The sequence below is a fragment of the Xenopus laevis genome, chromosome 6S (assembly GCF_017654675.1).
Source record: "Xenopus laevis strain J_2021 chromosome 6S, Xenopus_laevis_v10.1, whole genome shotgun sequence".
NCBI classification, from domain to species: domain Eukaryota; kingdom Metazoa; phylum Chordata; class Amphibia; order Anura; family Pipidae; genus Xenopus; species Xenopus laevis.
The window spans coordinates 76,797,256-76,822,190 of record NC_054382.1 but is presented as its reverse complement, the minus strand read 5'-3'; the positions used below and the strand labels follow the sequence as shown (position 1 = coordinate 76,822,190).

General features: G+C 40.4%; 2 protein-coding genes across 2 annotated transcripts; both read right to left on the bottom strand.

Moving 5' to 3' along the window:
• Positions 1 to 7,278: 7,278 nt before the first annotated feature.
• Positions 7,279 to 10,288, bottom strand: LOC121395128 (p21-activated protein kinase-interacting protein 1-like). Its single transcript, XM_041567734.1, has 3 exons — positions 10,202 to 10,288; positions 8,661 to 8,760; positions 7,279 to 7,933 (listed from the first exon to the last, which is right to left on the bottom strand). Exons 1-3 carry the CDS (start codon positions 10,208 to 10,210, stop codon positions 7,803 to 7,805), a joined length of 240 nt encoding a protein of 79 aa, XP_041423668.1. The 5' UTR covers positions 10,211 to 10,288; the 3' UTR covers positions 7,279 to 7,802.
• Positions 10,289 to 11,571: 1,283 nt separating this feature from the next.
• Positions 11,572 to 19,608, bottom strand: LOC121395126 (p21-activated protein kinase-interacting protein 1-like). Its single transcript, XM_041567733.1, has 5 exons — positions 19,453 to 19,608; positions 18,919 to 19,081; positions 17,221 to 17,371; positions 16,867 to 16,941; positions 11,572 to 12,921 (listed from the first exon to the last, which is right to left on the bottom strand). Exons 1-5 carry the CDS (start codon positions 19,573 to 19,575, stop codon positions 12,864 to 12,866), a joined length of 570 nt encoding a protein of 189 aa, XP_041423667.1. The 5' UTR covers positions 19,576 to 19,608; the 3' UTR covers positions 11,572 to 12,863.
• Between the last annotated feature and the right edge of the window lie 5,327 nt (positions 19,609 to 24,935).

The following is a 24,935-nucleotide window of genomic DNA, read 5'->3' as shown; positions in this document are numbered from 1 at the left end:
TTTCAGACCCTTCCGTGGACCAGTAGGGATGACGAGGAGAGCATCACACCTGCGAAAGGATGCGGATCTGTGAACATAATATCTGAGAGCGCGGACCACATCCAGGGAATGTAGTGCAGTCTCCTTAGAACACTTAGGGTGTGGACAGAAGGATGGAACCACAATGTCCTGATTGAGGTGGAAGGCCGATACTACCTTTGGCAGGAAGGTGGGTATGGGCCGGAGCACAGCCTTGTCCTGGTGGAAAATTAAGAAAGGCGAACGGCAGGAAAGTGCTGCTAGCTCGGACACCCGTCTGGCCGACGTGATAGCGAGGAGGAACACGGTCTTCCAGGTGAGAAGGACATCCGAGGCCTGAGCGAGGGGCTCGAAGGGAGCACCCTGCAGAGCCGTCAGGACTAGGTTGAGGTCCCAACCAGGTACAGGTGCCCGAATGGGAGGGGCGAGATGCGCGACTCCCTGCAGGAAGGTCCGAACAGGAGATTTCAGTGCAATGTTGAGCTGGAAAAGTACGGACAAGGCAGAGATCTGAGACTTGAGGGAGGCAAGGCGAAGGCCTGAATCAAGGCCCTGCTGCAGAAATCCGAGTAAGCGGGCCGTGCTGTAACGATGCGGGGGAAAAGAGTGAGCGGTACACCAAGTGATGTAAGTCCTCCATGTTCTGTAATAGATACGAGAGGAGGAAGGTTTTCTGGCAGCAATCATGGTCGCTATCACTCGGTCATCAAACCCCCGCCGTTTGAGGACTAAGGTCTCAAGAGCCAGGCCGTCAAATGGAACAGATGAATATTCGGGTGGAATACTGGGCCCTGGCTTAGAAGATCCTGACGATTTGGAAGATGGATGGGCTCCGTCTCTGCGAGATTGACGAGATCTGCAAACCAGGCCCTTCTGGGCCAGTATGGAGCCACTAGCATGGTCCTGACCCCTCCCGCTTGATCCTCTTCAGTATCCTGGGGAGGAGAGGTAGGGGGGGGAAGACGTAAACGAAGTGGAACGGCCATGGAGCCGTGAGCGCGTCTACTCCGACGGCCCTTGGATCCCGTGACCGAGACATGAAAAGCGGAGTCTTTGCATTGGTCCTGGAGGCCATCAAGTCGACCTCTGGCATGCCCCATTGGTCGGTCAGAATTGCGAACACTTCTGGGTGCAGGGCCCATTCTCCTTGATCGAGAGTTTCCCTGCTGAGGAAGTCCGCCGTCCAATTTTCCACTCCCGGAATGTGGACTGCGGAAATGGCCGGTACGTACTTCTCCGCCCAGGTGAGAATGCGCGAGGCCTCCTGCATGGCTCCCCTGCTGCGAGTCCCTCCCTGATGGTTGATGTATGCCACCGCCGTGGCATTGTCCGTCTGGACCTTGACGGTCTTGCCCCTGAGGAAGTCTGTCCAGTGAAGGAGAGCCAGGCGAATGGCTCGGAGTTCCAGGACATTGATTGGAAGAGATGTCTCTGAGGGGAGCCGTCTGGCCCTGACACACCGCACCCCAACCCCGGAGACTGGCATCCGTGGTGAGGATGGTCCAGTGAAGGATTGCAAACGGCTTGCCCTGGCTGAGATTGGCTGGTTGAAGCCACCACCTTAGGGAAGTCCTCGTCGGAGAGGGGAGAGTGATGGGAGAGTCCAGACACGTTCTCTCTGGGTCCCAGTGTGTCAGGATGACTCGCTGAAGGGGACGAGTGTGAAGCTGAGCAAAAGGAATGGTATCTATCGCCGAGACCATCAACCCCAGTACCTGCATGCAAGATCTGAGGGGAGTGCATGGCGAGGTCGCCAGAGAGAGAATGCGACTGCGTAGAGTTAGAGCCTTGTCCGCTGGAAGAAAGGTGCGGCAGAGCTGGGTATCGAAGAGAGTCCCCAAGAATGTCATTCTCTGTGCGGGAACCAGGAACGACTTCTTGAAGTTGATGATCCATCCATGTTGTTGTAGGGTCTGGATCACGAGGGACAGATCGGACCGATTTCTCTGGGCTGATGGAGCCTTGATGAGGAGATCGTCCAGGTAGGGGGTCACTGATACCCCCTGAGACCGAAGGAGGGCTAAAACTGGGGCCAGGATCTTGGTGAAGACCCGAGGAGCCGTGGCCAGGCCGAAAGGGAGAGCCACAAATTGGAAGTGCTTCCCCAGGGAGGCAAATCGCAGGTAGCGATGATGCGCCCGGTGGATAGGGATATGGAGGTAAGCGTCCTTGATGTCGACGGAGGAAAGAAACTCCCCTGGTTCCATTGCTGAAATGACGGAACGGATGGATTCCATCCGGAAAGAGAAACGTCTGAGGCAACGATTGAGTTTCTTGAGATCCAGAATGGGACGTATTCCTCCGTCCTTCTTGGGAACGCAGAAGAGGATGGAATAGAATCCCTGCCGTTCCTCCTCCTTGGGTACCGGTACCACTACCCCCGCCTGTTGGAGGGCGGAAATGGCCCTTAAGAAGGCTTCTCTGCGTACGGGATTGGACGGTGGGGGAGAAGAGAGAAATCTCTCTGGAGGAGGATGTCGAAACTCTATGGAATAACCTTGGTGGAGCACTTCGTGGACCCAGGCATCTACGAAGGAGTGAGACCAGACCTGCCGAAAAGAGAGGAGACGCCCTCCCACCCTCTCGATTCGGGAGGTGGTCAAACCTTCAGGAAGAGGATGCTTTGTCGGCAGAAGGTTTCTGAGTCTGTCTGCCAGCGGACCAGGCAGGTCTCTTCCACTTTCCCCTAAAGGAAGGGGTGCTCCTTTCTGTGGTTGGAGTCTTAGCTTGTTTGGAGCGAAAGGAACGAAATCGAGAGAAACGGCGATTTGCCGACTGCTGCTTAGGCTTGTTCTGTGGAAGGAGGGTACTTTTGCCCCCTGTAGCCTGGCTGATGATTTTATCTAGCTCAGTGCCAAATAGAACCTTGCCTGCGAAGGGAATAGAGACAAGTGACTTCTTGGATGTCAAGTCCGCCGACCAATGTTTGAGCCAGAGGAAACGTCTGGCCGCTATGGAAGTGGCGGAAGCCCTGGCAATCATCTTCGCCGAGTCCAAGGATGCCTGGCAGAGGAACTGGGAAGCCTCCTTGAGTTGTTCCGCCAGCTGTAAAATAGAAGCTTGGTCAGAACCATCTATAACAGCCTGACAGAGCTGATCGGCCCAGACCTCTGAAGCGCGACTGACCCAAGCGGTAGCGAAGGTCGGTCTGAGGGCTGCACCTGAGGCGAAAAATATGGATTTGCAGAATCCCTCCAGCCTCTTGTCAATAGGATCCTTGAATCCAGCCGCGTCGGGAACTGGAATGGTGGTGGACTTGGCTAGACGGGAGATAGGTAGATCGACTGTAGGAGAGAGGCACCAAAGATCAGTGTCGTCCTTGGGAAAAGGATAGAGAAGGGCGAAGCGACGGGAAAGATTGATTTTGCGTTCTGGAGAGGCCCACTCATCCTTGACTACAGAAAAAAGTTGGTCATGTGAAGGGAACAACTTAGCCGTCTTTTTCTGTCTCTTAAAGAGATCAGTGGAAGGATCGGCTGAGACAGGTGGAGACACGTTAAGAGTCTCGAGAACAGACTCAATCAAGCTGTCTATGTCTGAGATGGCTGGAGGAATCTCAGGTTCCCGATGGGAATCCTCGTCAGAGTCCCTGTCAGAAATTTGGCCATCCTCTGCCAGTTCCGACTCCTCGTCGGAGTTCGGAAGTAAGACTGTGTCAGAGACCTTACGTTTCCCGGATATCCCAGAGGGAGGTTGGGAAGCCAGCTGGGCAAGGAACTTGTCTAAAGACTCGGGGAGCCGTGCAAGTCCCTGAAGGGAAGAAATAGAATCCGCTAAATTTTTAGCCCACGGAGGTTCAGGTACTGCAGCCGATGCGCCGTGGCTGTCCGTGGAAGCCGGGGCATGGGAAGGCTGCGAACATGCTGTACATGTAGGCTCAGGGTGACCCAGAGGAAGTCTGGAGCGACAATTGGAACATGCTAGAAAGGAGACCTTAGGCACGGAAGGAACCTTGGCAGTAGATTGCGTAGAACGCAGCTTAGGACCCTCCCTGGTGGGATCTGCCATAGTCCCTAAGTATGTGTATGGAATACAAAAATATATATATATATATATATATAATATATATATATATACCTAACTAGAAAAGGTAGCCCAAGGGTCTAAGATAGGTAAGGTATGATACAGGCCTGAAAGAGGGTGTCAGCCGTCCTTGTGAGATGCAGCCTGAACGCTGAAAATCTGTGCCTGTAAGGACTCTGCCTCTGGAAGAGGAAGTTAGCCTGCCAATGCCTGTGTAGGAGGATGGAGCCCTGTGCGGTCTGGAGAGCCTGTGGCAGACTGGTAATCCAGGAGAGGCGCTGCAAGACTGCGCCCAGCAAAAGGAAAAACGGCGCGAAGAGAAGGAAGTGCGCGCGCGTGCGCGCGCATGCGCGATGACGTCACCTGTGAGCGGCGCGAAGCCGCAAAAAATGCCTCTGGAAGGAAATCTGCCGCTCCGCTCCCTGGGTAAGGGAGTAGCGTGGTCGGAGCCAAAAGTGGAGAACCACTACTGGGTTGGGGGTGCGGAAGAGCGGAGCCAGCCGCTGGCACCCCAACCAGGAGAACTGAGCCGCAGCTCCTGTCTCACGGTGCACAAGGGCTCAGGGGACAGAGCAGTAGCTCCTGCCCCATCAACAAAATGCCCTGAATCAACCGGGGCTGAACCGGAATTCCTGCCCGGGAATTACCTAAAAGGAAATAAATAAATAATAATAATAAAAAATTAAATAATAAATAAAAAATCAAAAGAAAAAATCTCCCCTGAGGGGAGAGTGTCCTCCTCCCATGAGGACACTAAAAAAACTGGGGTGTGACAGCCTCCTGGTGGGGGTGTGGCCTGCTGGGATAGGCGGGCTGGCCCCAGGGAGGGCTGTCAAAGTTCTTGTTTTTAGTGTCCTTTCCTCCCGGAAGGTGAAGTTAACCCACCAGTGCCTGTGTCCCCCTGAGATGAGAGAGTAAACTATGTTTTCAAAATAGTTCTAGCAGACAAAGCCACTTACAAAGGAAGAACTATGGGCACTTTTAGGAGCTGAACATATCATACTCAGCAATTATACAGAACAATCTGTTAATATTTACACACTAAGACTTTATAGTTTCCTGGTGATTCTCTATAGTGCCAGCTGGTACATAACAGATTACTCCCAAGCCACATCAACTGCCAGAACAGCACACTGATCATTTGGATAAGCGATGAAATTAAATAATTCATCTGTATATAATATCCTTTTAGGTCAACTACACAGTTATTCGATTATAGGGCTAATTTACAAGATTGAGTTGCTGCACACGCTGCAAAATTGTGGCCAATAAAAAGCTATTCACAAATGTACTTGTGACTTGCGCTAAAATCCAGTTTGTGCCTGCTTTGCTGCATAAGGGCACACAGGCATCTGCTTTTGCATTTTTCAAACACACACACTGCATAAACCTGCATATATTGTGTCTAAACGTTTTTTCTTGACGCAGCTAAGCGTTTTTTTTCCATTCCAAATGCAAGTCTCTATTCTATTGACAGATGAATGTGTGTTAAGTTCATGCTGCATCTGAAACGCAAATGGAGTAAAACGCAATTCAGAAAGTTCATAGTACAGCCAGGCAGAATAGAATGGAATCAATTAGCGAATGCATTTATTTGCGCTCAAACCTGCATTTAAACGTGTGTTAAATGCACAAAAAAAGCCTGTGTGTAAGAGCCCTTAGTTCAAAATACATGGTTCATGAATGTAAGGTGGCACTGGGATTAACACCTGCCTTGAGTTACACATTTTTTTCTGATGCGTGGGTCAGAACATGAAACACAGAAAGAAATTGTCAGCTGCTGTTAGAAACAGCCAGGTGCCAGTGCTTGGTCCAACCCATATTCTAGAGCTGCTAGAAAAAAACTATTTTTATGCAAAAAGGGGAGAGATTTCCAGTGCATGGTTTGCCTTTAAAGGAGAAGGAAAGGCTTGCAGCACTTGGGGGTGCCAAATGTTAGGCACCCCATGTGATTGTATTGACTTACCTGAAACCCTGGGCCAGTGCTCCGATCAGCAGAAAACTGCACTGGCCCGGGGTTATACCAGTGAGCACCACGGAGCAATCCTCTTCCGTCCTCCTACTTTGCACGGCTGCACGAGAAGCCAAAGTTTAACTAAAAAGTCATATATTTCGTTCAACTGCGCATGCGTTTGCCCTGGGAAATTTGAAGAAGGAAATGGATCGCTCCGTGGTACTCACTGGTATAACCCCCGGCTGGTGCAGTTTTCTGCTGATAGGAGCACCGGCCCAGGGTTTCAGGCAAGTCAATACAATCACGTGGGGGTGCCTAACATTTGGCACCCCAAAGTGCTGCAGGCCTTTCCTTCTCCAGCATGGGTTAGACAAAGTACTGGTGATATCTTTCTGTGTTTCATGTACAAAATGTAGCCAAATATTGCTTCTATTGTCCTTCAGCCTTTAGACAGGGATAGGCAGGAGCCGCTTAATTATCTTAAAGGGGTTGTTCACCTTTTAGTTAACTTTTAGTATGATGTAGAGAGTGATATTCTGAGACAATTTGAAATTGGTTTTCATTTTTTATTATTTGTGGTTTTTTAGTTATTTAGCGTTTTATTCAGCAGCTCTTCTATTTGCATTTTAAGCAATCTGGTAGCTATTTAGCAAATTACCCTAGCAACAATTGAATGATTTGAATAAGAGACTGGAATATGAATAGGAGAGGGACGGAATAGAAAGATGAGCAATAAAAAGTAGCTAATAATAAATCTGTAGCCTTACAGAGCAGCTGCCCATTTAAAAAGCTGGAAAGTCAGAAGAAAAAGGCAAATCATTATAAAACTATAAAAAAGAAATAGTGAAAACTAATGGAAAAGTTGCTTAAGATTGTCAGTTCTATAACATACTCAAAGTTAACTTAAAGGTGAACCACCCCTTTAACTTTGTAGTCCTTTCGATTTCCAAATTATATTGAGTCTTGTAGAACTGGTGCTTTTGTTTCATTGAAATCTTCTTCTCCTCTTGTTCTAAGGTGCCTAGGATTTGCGGTCGTATAGGGAAGTTAGAACCTCATGAGATAGAAAAGGTAAATTCAGTGACCGCAGTCCTTGGTGCCCTGCCTTCTTCCTCTTTGTGGTGTCCCAGGGAGAGAGCGAAAAGCAATCGGGACAACTCCACCATGTGAAAAAACAGGTGTCAATTACCGTCCTGTTTTTTTTACATTTGAATGTGGCTCACAGGTAAAAATAAAAGACTATTTAGGCCGACCTTAGGAAAAAAGTGAGGTGATTCAATGGGAAATATAAAACATCAATTTTATTAAATACAGCCACTGCATTTCAGCTGTTGAACTAGATGACTAATAAATTAATGGAGCATGAATAACATTTTTCTCAAGTGAATGAAACAGTAATAACCTTGACCAGGTGCCACGATTGCATAAGCGATGGGAAGTTTAAAGGGGTAAAATGTGGAAAGGGTTGTTTTGCTGTGGTGTCCTGAGGAGGAGTAAAATGACAAGTAGGTCTGGCCCAATGGTTAAACAGCAGAAAACATTTCAAGCTCCATAGGGCCTGTTGCACATTTCTTAATTAGCTTGTTTTGGTGTGTGCATGAAAAGGGTGTGCTGCATAACAAAAAAGAGAGTAGGATATACCTTTAGTGATACCAAAAGCAGATATTTAGTATTCAAATAATGATATTGCATTAGCATGTTATTGCATATTAAAAAATAAATTACTATCCCTTAACTTTTCAACTATTTAATTAAGAGAATAAACATGTACAGAGAATAAATGTATTAAATGAATACAGAAATTGAGTTATTTAACTGGTTTCTTTTTCTGTTTAATTTCAGTTTTCCTCTTTTTATGTACAACTTGGGTTTCACTTGCTTCCTTATCCGTTGTTTCATTTTGGGCCTTTTTCTTCTTTGGCCTGTCACAGTCTTTCACTGAAATACAGGATAAGAAAATCAGCACAGACACTGCTAATGTAGTTTTACAAGATCAGTAGAAATTCTTTTATAACCAATTGTTGGCTTTATAAAAAAAACATTATAATTTGTCTCTTTTATTAGTTCCTAATGGTTTTTAAAATTATTTTAATTTCTATTCTCCAGTTTGCAATTTTGATTGCTGACCCTCTGCAAATATAAAAAGTTTCTCTCTCTGGCTACACTTTCTTTACTCATTCATATGACAAAACAGCAAGTGGCTGGTTGGAGTACTCAATATCCTGGGGATTAAACTTTTCAAATTCCCATATTTCTTGTGGCAAAAGCTTACCAAAATTTCTAGGCTGCAGCACCTCTGCAGTCACGAAGCAGCAGCGGAAGTCAGTTTGCTGTAAATTTTTCTCTATGCTAGAGTGCAGCAACCCGACTGCATAGTGCTCCTTAGATTGTCAGGTTAGAATTTTTGGGGTACTGTTATAAAATGATGGTGTTTTGATTTAAAAAAAAAAAAAAAAAGCCACATTTCTGTTACTGAGTTCAAGGAATAGTCAGAGCTATACATAGGCTCCCATGGGCACCAAGATATAAAATATTATTGCACTGCTTTAACTCAAAGTGCCAATCAGGAATCATGGATCAAATGAAAAGAAAACAACTGATGTGTCAGTGTGAAAAAACCATACAAAAATGATGCCATCTTATACAGTCTGTGTAAAGTGCTTACCAGCTGAAGCAGTGACAGTTGTGTTGCTTTTTTCCTTATAGTCTATGCCACTGGGAAGCCAAGCTGAGAGACAAGTAAGCAATGATGGAGAAGTCTGGACCTGTAACATAAGTGTGTGCTATCATAAACTACAGTATTTGAAATTGTAGGTGATCTTCAGATTTTCAGATTTAATTTTACAAATTCTGGCCACAGTTGGCAGGAAGTGTTCATGAAGATTCTCATTAATCCAGGCCATGAAATACAGTATCTAGAAAGTTCAACACCTGCCTCAATGGTACCATTGTGACTGGACCACACTCTCCCACATCTGTGAGTTTCAGCCAACACCTTACTGAAGTTCAATGTAACCACTGTGATTGGATGTCTGTGACTTTACTACCATCAAGAGGTGAAATGCCAGGGAATTCCCTACCACTTCAGTTGAACTGAAGAAGCCTATTGGATGTGTGGTGAAACATTTTCAAGAAAAACTCTAAATGCCCAGTTGTCCTTGACTTAAAGGGGTTGTTCACCTTTAAGTTAACGTTTATTATGATGTAGAGAGTGATATTCTGAGACAATTTGCAATTGGTTTTCATTTATTATTATGTAAGGTTTTTGAGTTATTTGCCATTTCATTCAGCAGCTCTTCAATTTGCATTTCAAGCAATCTTGTAGCTAGGGTCCAAATTACCCTAGCAACCATGCACTGATTTGAATAAGAGACTGGAATATGAGTAGGAGAGGCCTGATTAGAAAGAAGAGTAATAAAAAGTAGGAATAACAATTAATGTGTAGCCTTACAGAGCATTTGTTTTTTTTAGAAGGGGTCAGCGACGCCCATTTGAAAGCTGCAAAGAGTCAGAAGAAAAAGGCAAATAACCATAAAAAATAAATAATGAAAACCAATTGAAAATCTGCTTAGAATTGGGCATTCTATAACATAAGTTACCTTAAAGGTGAACCATCCTTTTAATTGGAATGAAATTATTTTGGACTTTGTGAGAACATGCTTGGGGCTGTGTTTACCATACAAGCTTTAGGACCAATAACTACATCACAACTGTGGACTAGGGGGACTCATTGGTAGAGGACCTAATAGATATCTGGACTGATATCGGTTGAGAATGGCCTTGGGATGGCTCCATAACTAAGTTTGCCTATTCAACCTGTAGGCAGGGGCTAAGTTGGCAGCCTTTATTGACTTTTGTCTGACAACCTTTAGAGTATATTACATAAAAAGAACAGTATGATTTAATGGATATCACCAAAACATGGTAAAATTATACTCATGAATGAACAGTACTTGTATGCTTTTTATTTAGGAAATAAAATTATTGTAAATGGTGACTGATTTGTTTTCATGTAGCCCTGACTATGCAAAGCAGAAATAAAAGATAAAACAGACACTAAGAATATGGGTGAACATTCACATGGAATTTCAATTATCCAGAATACTGAATGGCATAAATTGCTCTTTCAGTACTATGGTATTTCTGCAAGAAGATATAGTCATTTTTATAAGCTCATATGGACTTTATCCATTTTATAAAACTAACCTTTTCCATATCTTAATATAACCGTCACTTGATGAAGATACAACAACATGAGTTCCCTGCAGTTCAAAGACATGAAGATTCTTCACCCTAAGATAAAAGATAAACTAGAGGTTAGATGCTATTGTACACTTTTTAACATAAATAGGTTAAGCTGGCCATATGTATATCTATAAAAGCTGTCAACATGTCATTTGGACATACAGTATGTTGCAAATACTCTACTTGAAAATCCCATTGGACAAGGTCTGCATCGGCATGCTGATGCTCTCCTCGATCTTTATGAGCCAACACTATGATCCAATCATTGTTACCTGGGCCAAAAAAAGTACATTTGACTTAAAGACTGTTTTAAAAATTTTAAATGATGGGAAAAATCCACCGTTTCATCTGGCAAGTTTGAAAGCCATGAGGTGATAGGCAAAGGGTCTTTGCATAACATTATGATATTATCAGTATTAAGATGATTATTATATTTGTATAAAGCTGGTCATAAACATATTGCTAAAAGCTTTCTGTATACGTTTGCTGACAGTTTGTGAATTTCACAGGTTTCTGACTTTTTTGGATTTGAAGCCTGAAAAGTCAGAATTTTTCTTGAAATTGGTGGAAAAACCCAAAATGTTCAGATTATTGTATGAAACCCAGCACAGACAGTAACATCTTCATACTGCCAATGACTTCTACAGGACCGTGACAGGTTGAAAATGGAGTATTTTCAGATGCAGACTTTTTGCAGCCTTGGGGTAAAATAAATCTCAAAAATTATATATTTTTTTCCACTCAAAATTCTGATTTTATAGCAAAAAAAACAAAAAAAAACCCTTAGCGAGCACCTGGTTTATTTTCTTATGAACCACTGGCTTAAAGAGATTGATTACCTTTGAGTTAACTTAGTATGATGCAGAAGGTGATATTCTGAGGCAATTTGCATTTTGGAAATTTTTTTGTAGTTTTCCATTTATTTACCAGCTCTCCAGTTTGCAATGGCAATTTCCAAATTACCCTAGCAACCATGCATTAAGACTAATAGGAGAGGGCCTGCATAGAAAAATGAGTAATATAAAGTAGCAATAACAATAAATGTGTAGCCATACAGAGTATTTGTTTTTGATGGGGTCATTGATCCCCACTGGAAAGCTGGAAAGAGTCAGAAGAAAACTGCAAATAATTAAAAACCTATTAAAATAAATAATGAGGACCAATTGAAAAGTTGCATTGAACTGGGCATTCTACAACATACTAAAAGTTAACTTGATGGCGAACCACCCCTTTAAGGGAGAATAAGTGGAACAAATACAGTACCATTCTTATAAAAAGGGTACATTTCGCCTTTTACCCTCGCATTTAGGTGAGCATGTCCCTATTGTACCTGTTTTCATGAGCTTTAAATTCGCAGACACATTTCTGTGATAAAACATATATTGCTTACACATGCAACTTGGTAAAAAAATGTCAGTCTCTTAGGTATTCCTTGCCGATCCCTTCACAGTCCCTCAGCTGTAAATGAAAGTCCAGAACAAATGTATATGTATTCTCTATGGAATATATATATAAGAGGATCAGCGCCTGTGGCAACAGAAATTAGAAACACATAGCGTAATACGTTCAATTAAAGGGAATATCACCCTGTGCGTATGTAAAAATGATTTTTCAGAGATGTGCTCCCCTTTTCTTTTCGGGCAGCTATTAATTAGAGAAAGAGAAATAGATCCAGGTGAATAGAAGAAGAGGCATCCTTCCTGTGCAACAAAGGTGTAATCCGATAGTCAAGTGCCTCCACACTAAGTTTAAATTGCCTACTTACAAACCACTACTGTGGCGTTCTGCATGTCAAGAAAAATCCTTTCTGGTCACTCCTCCAACTCACCGCTCCTGCCAGACTCCGGATTAAAAATAGGAACCGAGGATAGTGTAATACCATTTATTAAAACATAATTAAAATCAAGTAAAAATACACTCACATTTACCCTCTTTCGGTAATACGCATTTAGTCCCACAAAGTTTGAATATGCTCCCTCGGGGTAGTCCTGCCGATTTTTCCAGACTCCCTTGTGGTGTCTCTCCTGGGTCCAAAGCGTCCCCCAAACGTACCTAACGTTTGGGGGACGTAGCTTTTGCTACTTTGAAGTTGGATCTGCGACAATCGCGTCGCAGATCCGACTTGACAGCCCCCCAGCCTCGTTGCCCAGGGGGCTGTCAACCCTCCTGACTCTCTGCAGAGGCGGCAAAAGCCGCCGATGCAGAGAGAAGGGCTCAGCTGCAGGAGAACGTACGAGGTACGTTCTTGGCAGCCTGAGCCCTGAACCACCAGCACGTATGCCGTACGTGCTTAGTGGTTAAAGGGTTAAAGTACAAATTACTGGAATAAAAGCACATTACACTGACTGGAAAAAGCATCTTTTGTGCACATTAAAACACCCTTTGAACTATGAACTTGTGAAAAATGAGGAGTGCTTGATAGATAAGGCCATACCTTTAAATAGTTAATTGTAAAAGGACCTTTATAAATCCATATTAATACAACTACTACTAAAGTTAGAAACACTGAAACCAAGCTAAATTTGTGTAACTTACAGTTATAAACTGTACAGAAGAGATTCTCTTTGGGTTATTAATTGTACCAACTACTGCTGCAGTCTCCAGCTGGTACACATCAACCGTGTCATGTATCACAACCACATATTTCTCTCCAATGGGAGACCACTGGATAATGTGTGCGTCTGAAAGAAACAATGATAAAACGATTTTATATCAACAAAATCATAAAAAAAGTAAAATTATAACATATTCTATAGTAAATATATTGTATATTATTCTATAGTAAATATATTGTATATTTTTAATATGTTGTTAGAATGAGTAAACTAAACACAGCACACCCGCACACAGTGCCTCACCTCGTCCACAGCACCTATTGCGGGGATCTCTGTTACTTTGTCCGATCATTTGATACACAGAAATACATTACCCACTCGCAGCGCCGACAGACTTATCCACGGTGGTAAAGTAGTGGTGGGTGTGCAGCAAACTAACGCGTTTTGTGCCCCAAAGACCAGGCACTTCCTCAGAGTTGAATATATAAACCCCCAAAAGAGGGAATACGTATAAGGAGCGATCAGCGCCTGTGGCAACAGAAATAAAAAACAAACATAGCGCAATACGTTTGCAATGTAGAATATCACCCCGTGCTTGCACTGGATGTTAAGTGGATGTGTTTTCCCCTTTTTCCTTCAGGTGGCTATTAGTGAATGAAAGTGGCAATTCAAGTGAACAGAGGGGCGGAAGAGTGCTTTTCCTGTGAAAATAAAATATATTCCAAGGATGCAGGTGCCTCCACCTTCTATATAAAATGCCTACTTACAAACCACTGGCGTGGTATAATGCGTTTAATATGAAGCTCTCTCAGGTTTTTCTCCTCCAGTGTTCGACTCCTTCCAGGTTCCCAAAGTAGGAATACAAACCGATGATAGTGTAACACCGTTTATTTAAAACATAATTAAAAGCAATTAAAATTTACACTCACATTTCCCTTGCGGGTTTTTGCGCATTGAGTCCAACAAACAGTTTTTCTGGGGTCCCCAGAGGCAGTCCTGCCAGCTCGCTCCAAAAATCTTTTCTGCTTGCTCCAGGTGCCTTGGTCCAGGTTGTTGCGTCCCCCAAACTATGCCTAACGCGTTTCGCTGGATGCTACCAGCTTCCTCAGAGGCGTCTCTACCATCTTTGTTTGTATCCTTCCTTTTAAAGCCCATTCCAGCGTGTTCGTTTGATTTCCGCTTTCACTTCCGGTTTATGCGTTCCAGCTTGTGCGTTCCAGCGACTTCACTTCCGGTTTGGCGTATATAACTCTCGATCTTCTATGTACTGTAATGTAGGCTGGTATATTTCTCTCCCGTGTCTTCTTTTCATCACTCCTCTGGCTTAGTACCCCACCAGGCCACAATATAACAACCCAGCTCCACAAAAGGATATATATATATTTCTAACAACATATTAAAATATGCAAAAATAGTGATCAGAGGGGATCATGGGAGATGTAGTTTCCCCTGTTTTTTTATATGTTCAAAAAACTTTGTTTTCATCCATATATACATACAAAAAATACATACTTTTTTTATAGCATTTAGAAGTAACAATGCAGGGGAGTCATGGGAAATGTAGTTTCTCTGTTTTTTTAAAATGAAAAAATCTTTCATTTCATATATTTTTTACATATTTCTTCTCATTAGTTTCTCCCGCATATATTAGTTCTAAATTTTTTGTGTTCAATATCTTTCATAAAAAAGCTCTTAAGTTAATATCAATATTTAACCCTTGTGGTATAAAAGTGTGCATCTTGTAAATCCATTTGCTTTCCTCTTGTAGTGTTTTTCTCGTTAAATCTCCTCCCCTCCAGTCTTTTTGTACTATACTTATACCCCAAAATTTCAAATCTTTAGCTTTCTGATTGTGACATTCTTTAAAGTGCTTTGACACACTGTGGTTCATAACTCCCTTTTCTATATTTCTTACGTGTTCATTAATTCTTTCCCTTAATTTCCTATTTGTTTTACCGATGTATTGAAGGCCACAAGGGCATTCTAAACAATATATCACATTTTGTGTTGTGCATTTAATACAGTGATCAATAGTGTGTTCTTTTTTTGTCACATTGGATATAAATTGTGTCCCTTTCTTTCCATACCTACAGGCTTTGCAGAGTGCGCAGGGAAAAAAACCTTTCCACTCCTCCTTTGGTTTTTTGCCTTGTGTTCTCTCTGTGGGGATGAAATTACGCACTATCATTTGGCTTAAGTTATTTGCCCTTTTATATATAACCTTTGGCCTTTGGGGGATTTTCCCTTTTAAGAGTTCATCTCCCTCTAATATATTCCAATGTCTATTTAAAATTCTTTTTATTTCTTGTGCCCCAGGGGTGTATGTGGTGATAAACGATAAGCTTGGCTGCTCATTAGTTGATTCTTCCTTCGTTTTCTCTTTCAATAAATCTGCTCTGTCTATTCCTCTTATTTGTTTTCTCGCTTTTTGGATGAGTTTATTTTTATACCCCCTCTGTTTGAACCGTTCTGACACGTAGTTTAATTGACCTTCTAGCTCAATCGGGTTGGAGCAATTTTTCTTTAAACGACAAAATTGTCCGTACGGGATATTTTGGAGCCATGTGGGGTTATGGTTGCTGGTGTTTAATACATAGTTACAGACATCTACTTTTTTGAAGTAAGTTTTAAAATCCAGAAAATCATTGTTTTTATTTTTCCTTATTTCTAGGTCCAGGAAATTTATTGTCTCCTGACTATAGATTAAGGTGAATTCTAGATTTTGATCATTTTTGTTTATGTCATTGATGAATTTTAGCATTTCTTCTTCCGACCCTTGCCACAAAAATACTATATCATCTATGAAGCGTCGCCATAGGATCAAGTCACCCCCAAGCTTAGATGTTACATTATGCTGCTCCCAGTGTCCCAGGAACAGGTTTGCATAGCTGGGGGCGAATCTTGTTCCCATGGCGGTGCCCCATGTCTGTAAATAGTATTTGTCCCCAAACCAGAAATAATTATGGTTTAATATGTAGGAAATGGCCTCTATTATAAATTCCTTTTGGTTGATCGGCATATTCGGGTCTTTTTCCTCAGAGTTCCCACCCACCACTACTTTACCACCGTGTATTGTTTTAATAAAGCCGCTATTTGATATCAACACTTTGGCCTCCCGTGGATAAGTCTGTCGGCGCTGCGAGCGGGTAATGTATAATGCATGCAAACATGCATAATATAATTTTGCATGTTTATTGGTATATGTACAGTGGTGCAACAACCCCAATAAATAACCATAGATATAGGTTGGTTCAGTAATTGTCCATGTTTGAAAATGTCACCTGCCAATTCAACATGTCAATGCATGTCAATATATGGTGCATTGGCAGATGAGGAAGTTAAATGGATTCTGTCATGATTTTTAAGGTGTTTTTATTTCTAAATTACACTGTTTACACTGCAAATAATTCACTCTACCATGTAAAATTTCATTCCTAACCCAAGTGTATTTTAGTTGTAATATTGGTGTGTAGGCAACCATTTCAGGTCATTTTGCTTGATCATATGCTTTGAGAAAAAGCCTGCACTTTAGGGTGGAACTACTTTCTGGCAGGCTGTTGTTTCTCCTACTCAATGTAACTGAAGGTGTCTCATTGGGACTTGGATTCTTTACTCCATGCTGTTCCGATTATTCAGGCTTTTTGCTTGAATGACTGGAACAACAGAGAGGTGCCCATACCATGTGTAGCCGATGAGCCAGAGACAATTAGTACATGTACGCTGCCTTTAAGACTTAGCACTATGTACACAGATAAATAGACTGCTCCATCTGTAAAATGTAGGAAAAGTTATTTTAGGATCAGTGTCAGAGCTATTTGAACTCTCTACCTCCCTGTACTAAAAACAGAAACTAAATCAACTCAGTGGATATGAATTATAATAAACATTAAATTCATTGACTCAGCATTATATGAATAGCAACCACCACAGTACGTAATTTCCCCACAGACTGATATCAGGGGCCCAACGCTTTATTAATGGGATTTTAGCCAAGTTTAAACACAATGAGTCTGTATGAGATCATTTGTGGTTCCAATGCTTACTCCGCATCAGCATGAAGGGTTATATTACCTTAAGGTTTCATCTGTCCCTGCCGATAAGGCTAACTTTCCTGAAGGATGAATGGAAAGGGACACGACTTGTCCTCTGTAACAAGAATAAAAAATATTATGTATTGACAAATAATATCTCTCTCCATTCTTATAAAGTTAAAGAAGCACTATATTATATAACCCTGGTAAATCCCATAAAATACAACTCCTGAATTCATACACCAACTACATTAATATAAAACATAATATTTCTTACACATTGTTAACAGTAATTGTTAAACCTACTGGCCCACACAGTCAAAATGTCACAGTTTACCCAAAACCTCTGTACTTTTATAGCTTTCCTTTTTCTACTTCACTTCCTTCCACTTACAGCATTATACTAATAATCTTGTCAAAGTGTACCACCCTGCCTTGGTGCTTTGTTCCAAAGTTATCATTCTGTATAACAGTTTGACTGATGTTCCATCGGAGTCCGTCAACAAGATTTAAATCATTTTTTTTGAAGAACAGCATGGCAGTTCCTATTCATAAATGAACAAAAATAGTTGTCTAAATATGCAGAACAATATAAACCAAAATCTGTATAGTAAATTAAATACACCAGAAATTAAAACGGGTCGTATTTTGCAGTTGAAGGTTTGCTGGCACTCCCACTTTTTGGTATTCCATACACAAATCAGTCCATCTTCAGCCCCACTTAGGAGGTGTGTGTTACCATAAAACTCCAGACAAGTTATAGTACCTACAATGCCAAGGTATCCATACTTAGAAGAATACAAAAATCATACACAGGCAATATCATATTATAATGTAGAAAATACCTGTTACCTTGAAATAAATGAAAGCAGACAAGCAATAATAGTGTTTCAGAAAGGTGAGTATCAGTCAGACACTTTTAACACAATAAACTCTCCACTATCCGACTGCATCAAATGGTGTATGCAAACACTGCCTGGACAGAAGGCTCCTCTACAAGAAGAATTTGTGTGCTTGAGCCCCACCATTTCACTTAGATTTGTACCTTTTCTCAATTTACAGCAGCCTTCCTAAATTACTAGATGAATAACCTTGTCTGGATCCAGGGCAAGTCATCAAATGTTTAAAATTAGTGCGACTTGGAATAAAAAAAAAATTACAAGCAGAAGCCTTACAGGTATGGGTCTTTCCATAATTTGGATCTTCATAACATAGCCTGTCAAAAAATAACTTGTAAGTTACTCCTCAAACCCAGTAGGATTGTATTGTCAGTAGGATTAATTATAGCTTAGATGGAACCAAGTACAAGGTACTGTTTTTCTTTTACATAGAAAAAGGAAACCATTTTTAAAAATCAGAATTTTATGATTAAAAAGGAGTCTATGGGAGATGACCTTCCCGTAATTCTGAGCTTTCTGCATAATGGGCTTCCGGATAATGGATCTCATACCTGTGATTAATACCTTTAATGGATTGTACCAACGCTTACATTGTATACAGCAGGTTTCAAATGGAAATCACACACAACCTTCATGGAATATGTAGTAGTTTATATTAGAGGTGACTCCTATAAGGCCTCAAGTTATCCTTTAAAGGGACAGTTGAGTATAAAAATAAAAACTAGGTGAAATAAAAAATGTTTCTAATATAGTTAGGTGGCCAAATATGTAATGTATAAAGGCTGGAGTGACTGGATGAGCTGAAAAGCAGGAAGTAGCTTTCTTGCTATTATTATGCTGGCTTCAGAGGTGCCATGTAATAAGAATCTGAATTAATTACTAATCAGCAGTTGTATTGTGATATTTCTATTCTATTTATACAATATAATGTAAATTGGTCCCTAAACTCAGTATGTAACAGCAGCACAGAGCATCTGCAGGGAATCAGCAGAAAAGAAAATGGGGAGCTACTGGGGCATCTTCAGAAGCACAGATCTTCACAGTGAAAGGGATGCGGCTGGTAAAAACCTCAAAACATATAGAGTAGCAGCTCCAGCTTACTTATTTTTTTGAACTTTAGCTCTCCTTTAATAATAATTAAAAAAAGATAAAGTGTCTATATTGGCAAATAAATGCAGGGCATTGAAACGTACCATTGTGATGCAGCAAAGCTCCATGTTCTCCCTTCTTCTTCATATCATATATCTGAATGGATTCATCCCTGCTCCCAGTGGCTACAAATCTATTATTCACTGCAAGCACAGACACAGAGGCAGTGTGGGCATGATGAGTGAAGTCTGCAGAACTTAACCATTGCTGGAAAACAAAAGCAAATGAATCAAATCTCACGTAGAACAGAAAAGCAATAAAAGAAACTTTTGTAAATAACAAAACTATTAGCACATTGTGAGGCACTTCAAGTCAAATGTCTGGCACATGAAACGGTTTAGTTCATTTCCTAATCTCTGGCTATAATCAACTCAGATTTGACTCCACAGTCTGTATAGAATAGAGATGTTGCTGTAGCTGTGGGCACAAAATGGTTAAAACTATTCCGCAAGGGTTAAGAGATTTCATGAAACATTTTAGTGGTTACTTGTGCCAGTAAGTACTTTTCGTTATCCCCTTTTTACCGAGCACGAATGAGATCAAAACAAAAGCCAGATAACCTTGTACTTGTCACTTACCTCCCCTTCCCGATGTACCCGATACCCGAACAGAACTTGTTCATAACAGCCCACCAACAGCTCAATGCTTTCCTCCATGCTGGCTATACCGTGCCTCTTAGCTAATCGTGACGTCACATCCATGCGACCGAGCGCTGGGCGGGAAGATGTGATGTCACAGGTGGGCGTGACTACCGGCTGTTTGTCACTCGTAATGGAACAGTAGCTTCTAAAAAAAATGCTGGCGGCGGCGTAGGGTTTATATGAGTGTTTAAGAGTAATATCTCTGTGTATATTAAAAATGAGGTCGCGCGCCTGCGCAGAACTAGTGGTCAAAAACACGAATGCCCAAAAGACAGCCTTAGTTTCCAACTGCTCCGTTAAATAGGATCTGCTAGAGACAGGACAGAGCCAAGAGAAAGGAGGGCTGCTACAACGTTGAATGAGTGAAGGGTGTTTGACGTCGATAAGAGTGAAGGAGGGTAGAGGCATAAACAATACGACAGATTCCCATATTAGGCGAGCAAAACACTAGCACGCCGCAGCCCCACCAATGAGCGTGTCCCTGGGCGGAGCTTAACTCGTATCACAGCGGCTCCAGCTAAAAAGCAGGAGAGTATATTGGTGCTCAGACAGTTCTATTAAATCCTCTTCCCACGCACAGTCCTGCAGTGCCGGGGAATTCATGTCAGCGCTGGGGCAGGAACCTCAGACTAAGACACTTGTTGGATTCACTGCGGGTAGCCAATGAGAATTCAGGGTAGTAGTCCCTTATCTCTGTCCAATCAGAAGCTGGAGTACGTCTTACGCGCCAGGACTCTACTATTAGTGACATGAAAGACTCCTGTCCCGCTGTCAGACTCTATGGTACAGGTGTAACTAAGTGAGACCGGTATTAGCTCAGACTGTAATCTCAGCACGTGCCCAATGCAATGGCAAAGCAGTGATTAGTAAGTAACTGCACGTCACGCTGCTGCTTTTGCATCTCTTACGCCATGGAGTTGTGAGGAAAACGTGATGCGGCTGCCTACATCCATCTCCAGGAGCCGAGACGAGTAGCTGAGGAACATGTGGAAATGTCCCCGAGCCATCGCGCCGAATGACAGGAAGTAGCACTTAATTATTTCACTAATTGCACTTGTTGCGCTGAGTTAGTCTGGTAGGGTATCGGCAATAGATGCAGACACTGGCAGTGACCTCACTACTTCCCCAGGGGACTCTGTGAAAACTTAGTACCGGGCTCCCCTCACACCCCCGGGCCAGCTAACCCCGCCCCCGTATCATCACCACTTCTTCCTCCGTCTCTCCCGTCCCTTTTATACTTCAATCTGAGACCAGCGACCTGTATTGCTGCCCTGTCAGTGTCTGCTCCCCGCCGCTGAGAAATGTCTGTGAATGATCAATGTCAATTGATCAGTGACCAATGTCTGGCATGACAACCATCGGTGGATATTTTTTTAACCCCCTGAAAGATTCATGTCAAATGTTCTGTCATTCCCATAAAGCTATACCAGGATTATAAAGTAACAGGCTGGCTGTCAGGGAGTGCAGCCGGGAGTTGTGAAGGGGCCAAATTGTCATTATTGCTGAACAATATCTGAAGTGTTTAATAATGTATGTGCAAATGTATCATTATTAGTCAATATGGTTTGTGCTGCAGGAAGGGGGGAAGCCTGAGGTATCCAAGTATTTAAACGCTAGAGAAACACACACAGACATGATCACATGTTCCATGGTCACATGACCCAGATAACTGCCGTTTCTCTGTCAGTTAGAAGAGCCGATCAGCCGAAGAACAGGTGATTTCCTCAGCAGTTTTGGACCTGACACGTCAAAAATTGGAAAAGGGAGATGAAAGAGAGAAGATGACAAAGGTAGGGAACAAGGGGAAAACACTGGGTAGAAAAGAGAGGTCTCTGTAAAAAAAATTCATGAAAGCAGACGAGCAGGCAGGAGAGGGAAGCAGGTAAGAGACAATTTTAAATGCTGATTTCATGCTTATGGTGATTTTTTTTTTGTTTGTTTTTAAATCTTGTTAATTAACTCTATTGTGAGTTTGCGGCAGCTCTTTTGACAACATATGTTTTGAGAATAGTTTTTTTTCCCATTTTCTGGCGTAAATCTTGATTTAGCAGAAGGGTTGTTTGATTAACTAAATACGTACAGCGTATAAACCATAGAGTTCTTGCTGTTACACCATTACATTTGTCAGAGAAATGTGAGAATCCAGCAAATAGGCAGATTTTCAATTATGTATGCTGGTACATATGTCCATGCATTGTTATCATGGGATGTTGTAGGCAAAGTCTAGTGACAGTTTATAACTGCCACAGAGCTGCCATATTGAGTAGGTGAGTGAACAGTGTAAGAGAGACTCCTCGCAAACAAAATTGTTTTAGCTAATTTGGGCCCATGGCCTCAAACCTTGCTAAAAGAGATGGAAAAGAAAGGAAATAAAAGGTTTTGTAAGGAGAGCAAGATGTTTTGCAAACCTCTAGAAGATATGAATGGGCAGGGGTGTGAAGCAAGTAAGTTGCAATTTTAAAAAGCTGATTTTTTTGCATTTGGTATTTTTTTTTTGCTTCTTATCAATTAACTTTACACCAAATGTAATGGTGTAACAGCAAGAACTCTGTGGTTTATACGCTTTACGTAAATATATTGTTTTATTTTTATAAGTAAGCGATAGTGTTACGTTTTTCTGTTTATTGTACTTTATGCATTGGAGAATTGCTTTGTATAGGCTTATATAGATGGACAGTTGGTTGAATTGCTGGGTCCTTTGCAGGGGATGGCATAGTCACCCAAAGAGGTCCTTGTTGTAAGGTTAGGTAGTGGGCGTGTAGGGTGGACCTCTGAGGATGTGACCCCTAGCAACAAAAAAGGGGTAAGGATTCCCTTTGTGTCCTCTGGATTATCAGTATATATATGTATATGGTCATTGATTTGTATTCATTTTTGTCAAACTGTATGGTTATTGATTTGTATTGGTATTATTGTAAATAAAGTGTTTAAATATATATATATATATATATATATATATATATATATATATATATATATATATATATATATATATATATATATATATTCATCCATCTATATACACTCTTCAGATATGTATTCATCCATCTATATACACTCTTCATATATATATTCATCCATCTATATACACTCTACAGATATATATATATATATTCATCCATCTATACACACTCTACAGATATATATATATATATATATATATATTCATCCATCTATATACACTCTACAGATATATATTCATCCATTTATATACACTCTACAGATATAGATATTCATCCATCTATATACACTCTACAGATCTATATTCATCCATCTATATACACTCTACAGATATGTATTCATCCATCTATATTCACTCTACAGATATCTATTCATCCATCTATATACACTCTACAGATATCTATTCATCCATCTATATACACTCTACAGATATATATATATATATTCATCCATCTATATACACTCTTCAGATATATATTCATCCATCTATATACACTCTAAAGATATATCTATTCATCCATCTATATACACTCTTCAGATATGTATTCATCCTTCTATATACACTCTACAGATATATATTTATCCATCTATATACACTCTAAAGATATATCTATTCATCCATCTATATACACTCTTCAGATATGTATTCATCCATCTATATACACTCTACAGATATGTATTCATCCATCTATATACACTCTACAGATATATATATATATATATATTCATCCATCTATATACACTCTACAGATATCTATTCATCCATCTATATACACTCTACAGATATCTATTCATCCATCTATATACACTCTACAGATATCTATTCATCCATCTATATACACTCTACAGATATCTATTCATCCATCTATATACACTCTACAGATATATATATATTCATCCATCTATATACACTCTACAGATATATATTCATTCATCTATATACACTCTACTGATATGTATTCATCTATCCATATAAACTCTACAGATATATATATTCAACCATCTATATACACTCTACTGATATATATATTCATCCTTCTATATACACTCTACAGATATATATATTTATCCATCTATATACACTCTACAGATATATCTATTCATCCATCTATATACACTCTACAGATATGTATTCATCTATATACACTCTACAGATATGTTTTCATCCATCTATATACACTACACACATATATATATATATATATATATATATATATATATATATATATATATATATATATATATATATATATATATTCATCCATCTATATACACTCTACAGATATGTATTCATCCATCTATATACACTCTACAGATATAGCTATTCATCCATCTATATATACTCTACAGATATATATTCATCCATCTATATACACTCTACAGATATATATTCATTCATCTATATACACTCTACTGATATGTATTCATCTATCCATATAAACTCTACATATATATATATATATATATATTTAACCATCTATATACACTCTACTGATATATATTCATCCTTCTATATACACTCTACAGATATATATTTATCCATCTATATACACTCTACAGATATCTATTCATCCATCTATATACACTCTACAGATATATCTATTCATCCATCTGTATACACTCTACATATATGTATTCATCCATCTATATACACTCTACAGATATGTATTCATCCATCTATATACACTCTACAGATATATCTATTCATCCATCTGTATACACTCTACATATATGTATTCATCCATCTGTATACACTCTACATATATATATTCATCCATCTATATACACTCTACAGATATGTATTCATCCATTTATATACACTCTTCAGATATGTATTCATCCATCTATATACACTCTACAGATATGTATTCATCCATCTACAGTATATACACTCTACAGAGATATATATATATATATATTCATCCATCTATATACACTCTACAGATATATATATATTCATCCATCTATACACACTCTACAGAAATATATATTCATCCATCTATATACACTCTACAGATATATATTCATCCATTTATATACACTCTACAGATATAGATATTCATCCATCTATATACACTCTACAGATATATATTCATCCATCTATATACACTCTACAGATATGTATTCATCCATCTATATTCACTCTACAGATATGTATTCATCCATCTATATTCACTCTACAGATATGTATTCATCCATCTATATACACTCTACAGATATGTATTCATCCATCTACATACACTCTTCAGATATGTATTCATCCATCTATATACACTCTACAGATATGTATTCATCCATCTACAGTATATATTCATCCATCTATATACACTCTACAGATATATATTCATTCATCTATATACACTCTTCTGATATGTATTCATCTATCCATATAAACTCTACAGATATATATATTCAACCATCTATATACACTCTACATATATATTCATCCTTCTATATAC

What these genes read in the sequence shown, in the direction of transcription:
- LOC121395128 (XM_041567734.1), bottom strand. An exon ending in AACTGTCACTGCTTCAGCTG is followed by an intron (nt 7,934 to 8,660) that starts GTAAGCACTTTA and finishes CCTGTATTTCAG; the next exon opens with TGAAAGACTGTGACAGGCCA.
- LOC121395126 (XM_041567733.1), bottom strand. Translation starts at nt 19,575, where the DNA reads ATGGATGTGACGTCACGATTAGCTAAGAGGCACGGTATAGCCAGCATG. An exon ending in AGCTTTGCTGCATCACAATG is followed by an intron (nt 17,372 to 18,918) that starts GTACGTTTCAAT and finishes ATTTATGAATAG; the next exon opens with GAACTGCCATGCTGTTCTTC. An exon ending in AAGATTATTAGTATAATGCT is followed by an intron (nt 16,942 to 17,220) that starts GTAAGTGGAAGG and finishes TTCTTGTTACAG; the next exon opens with AGGACAAGTCGTGTCCCTTT.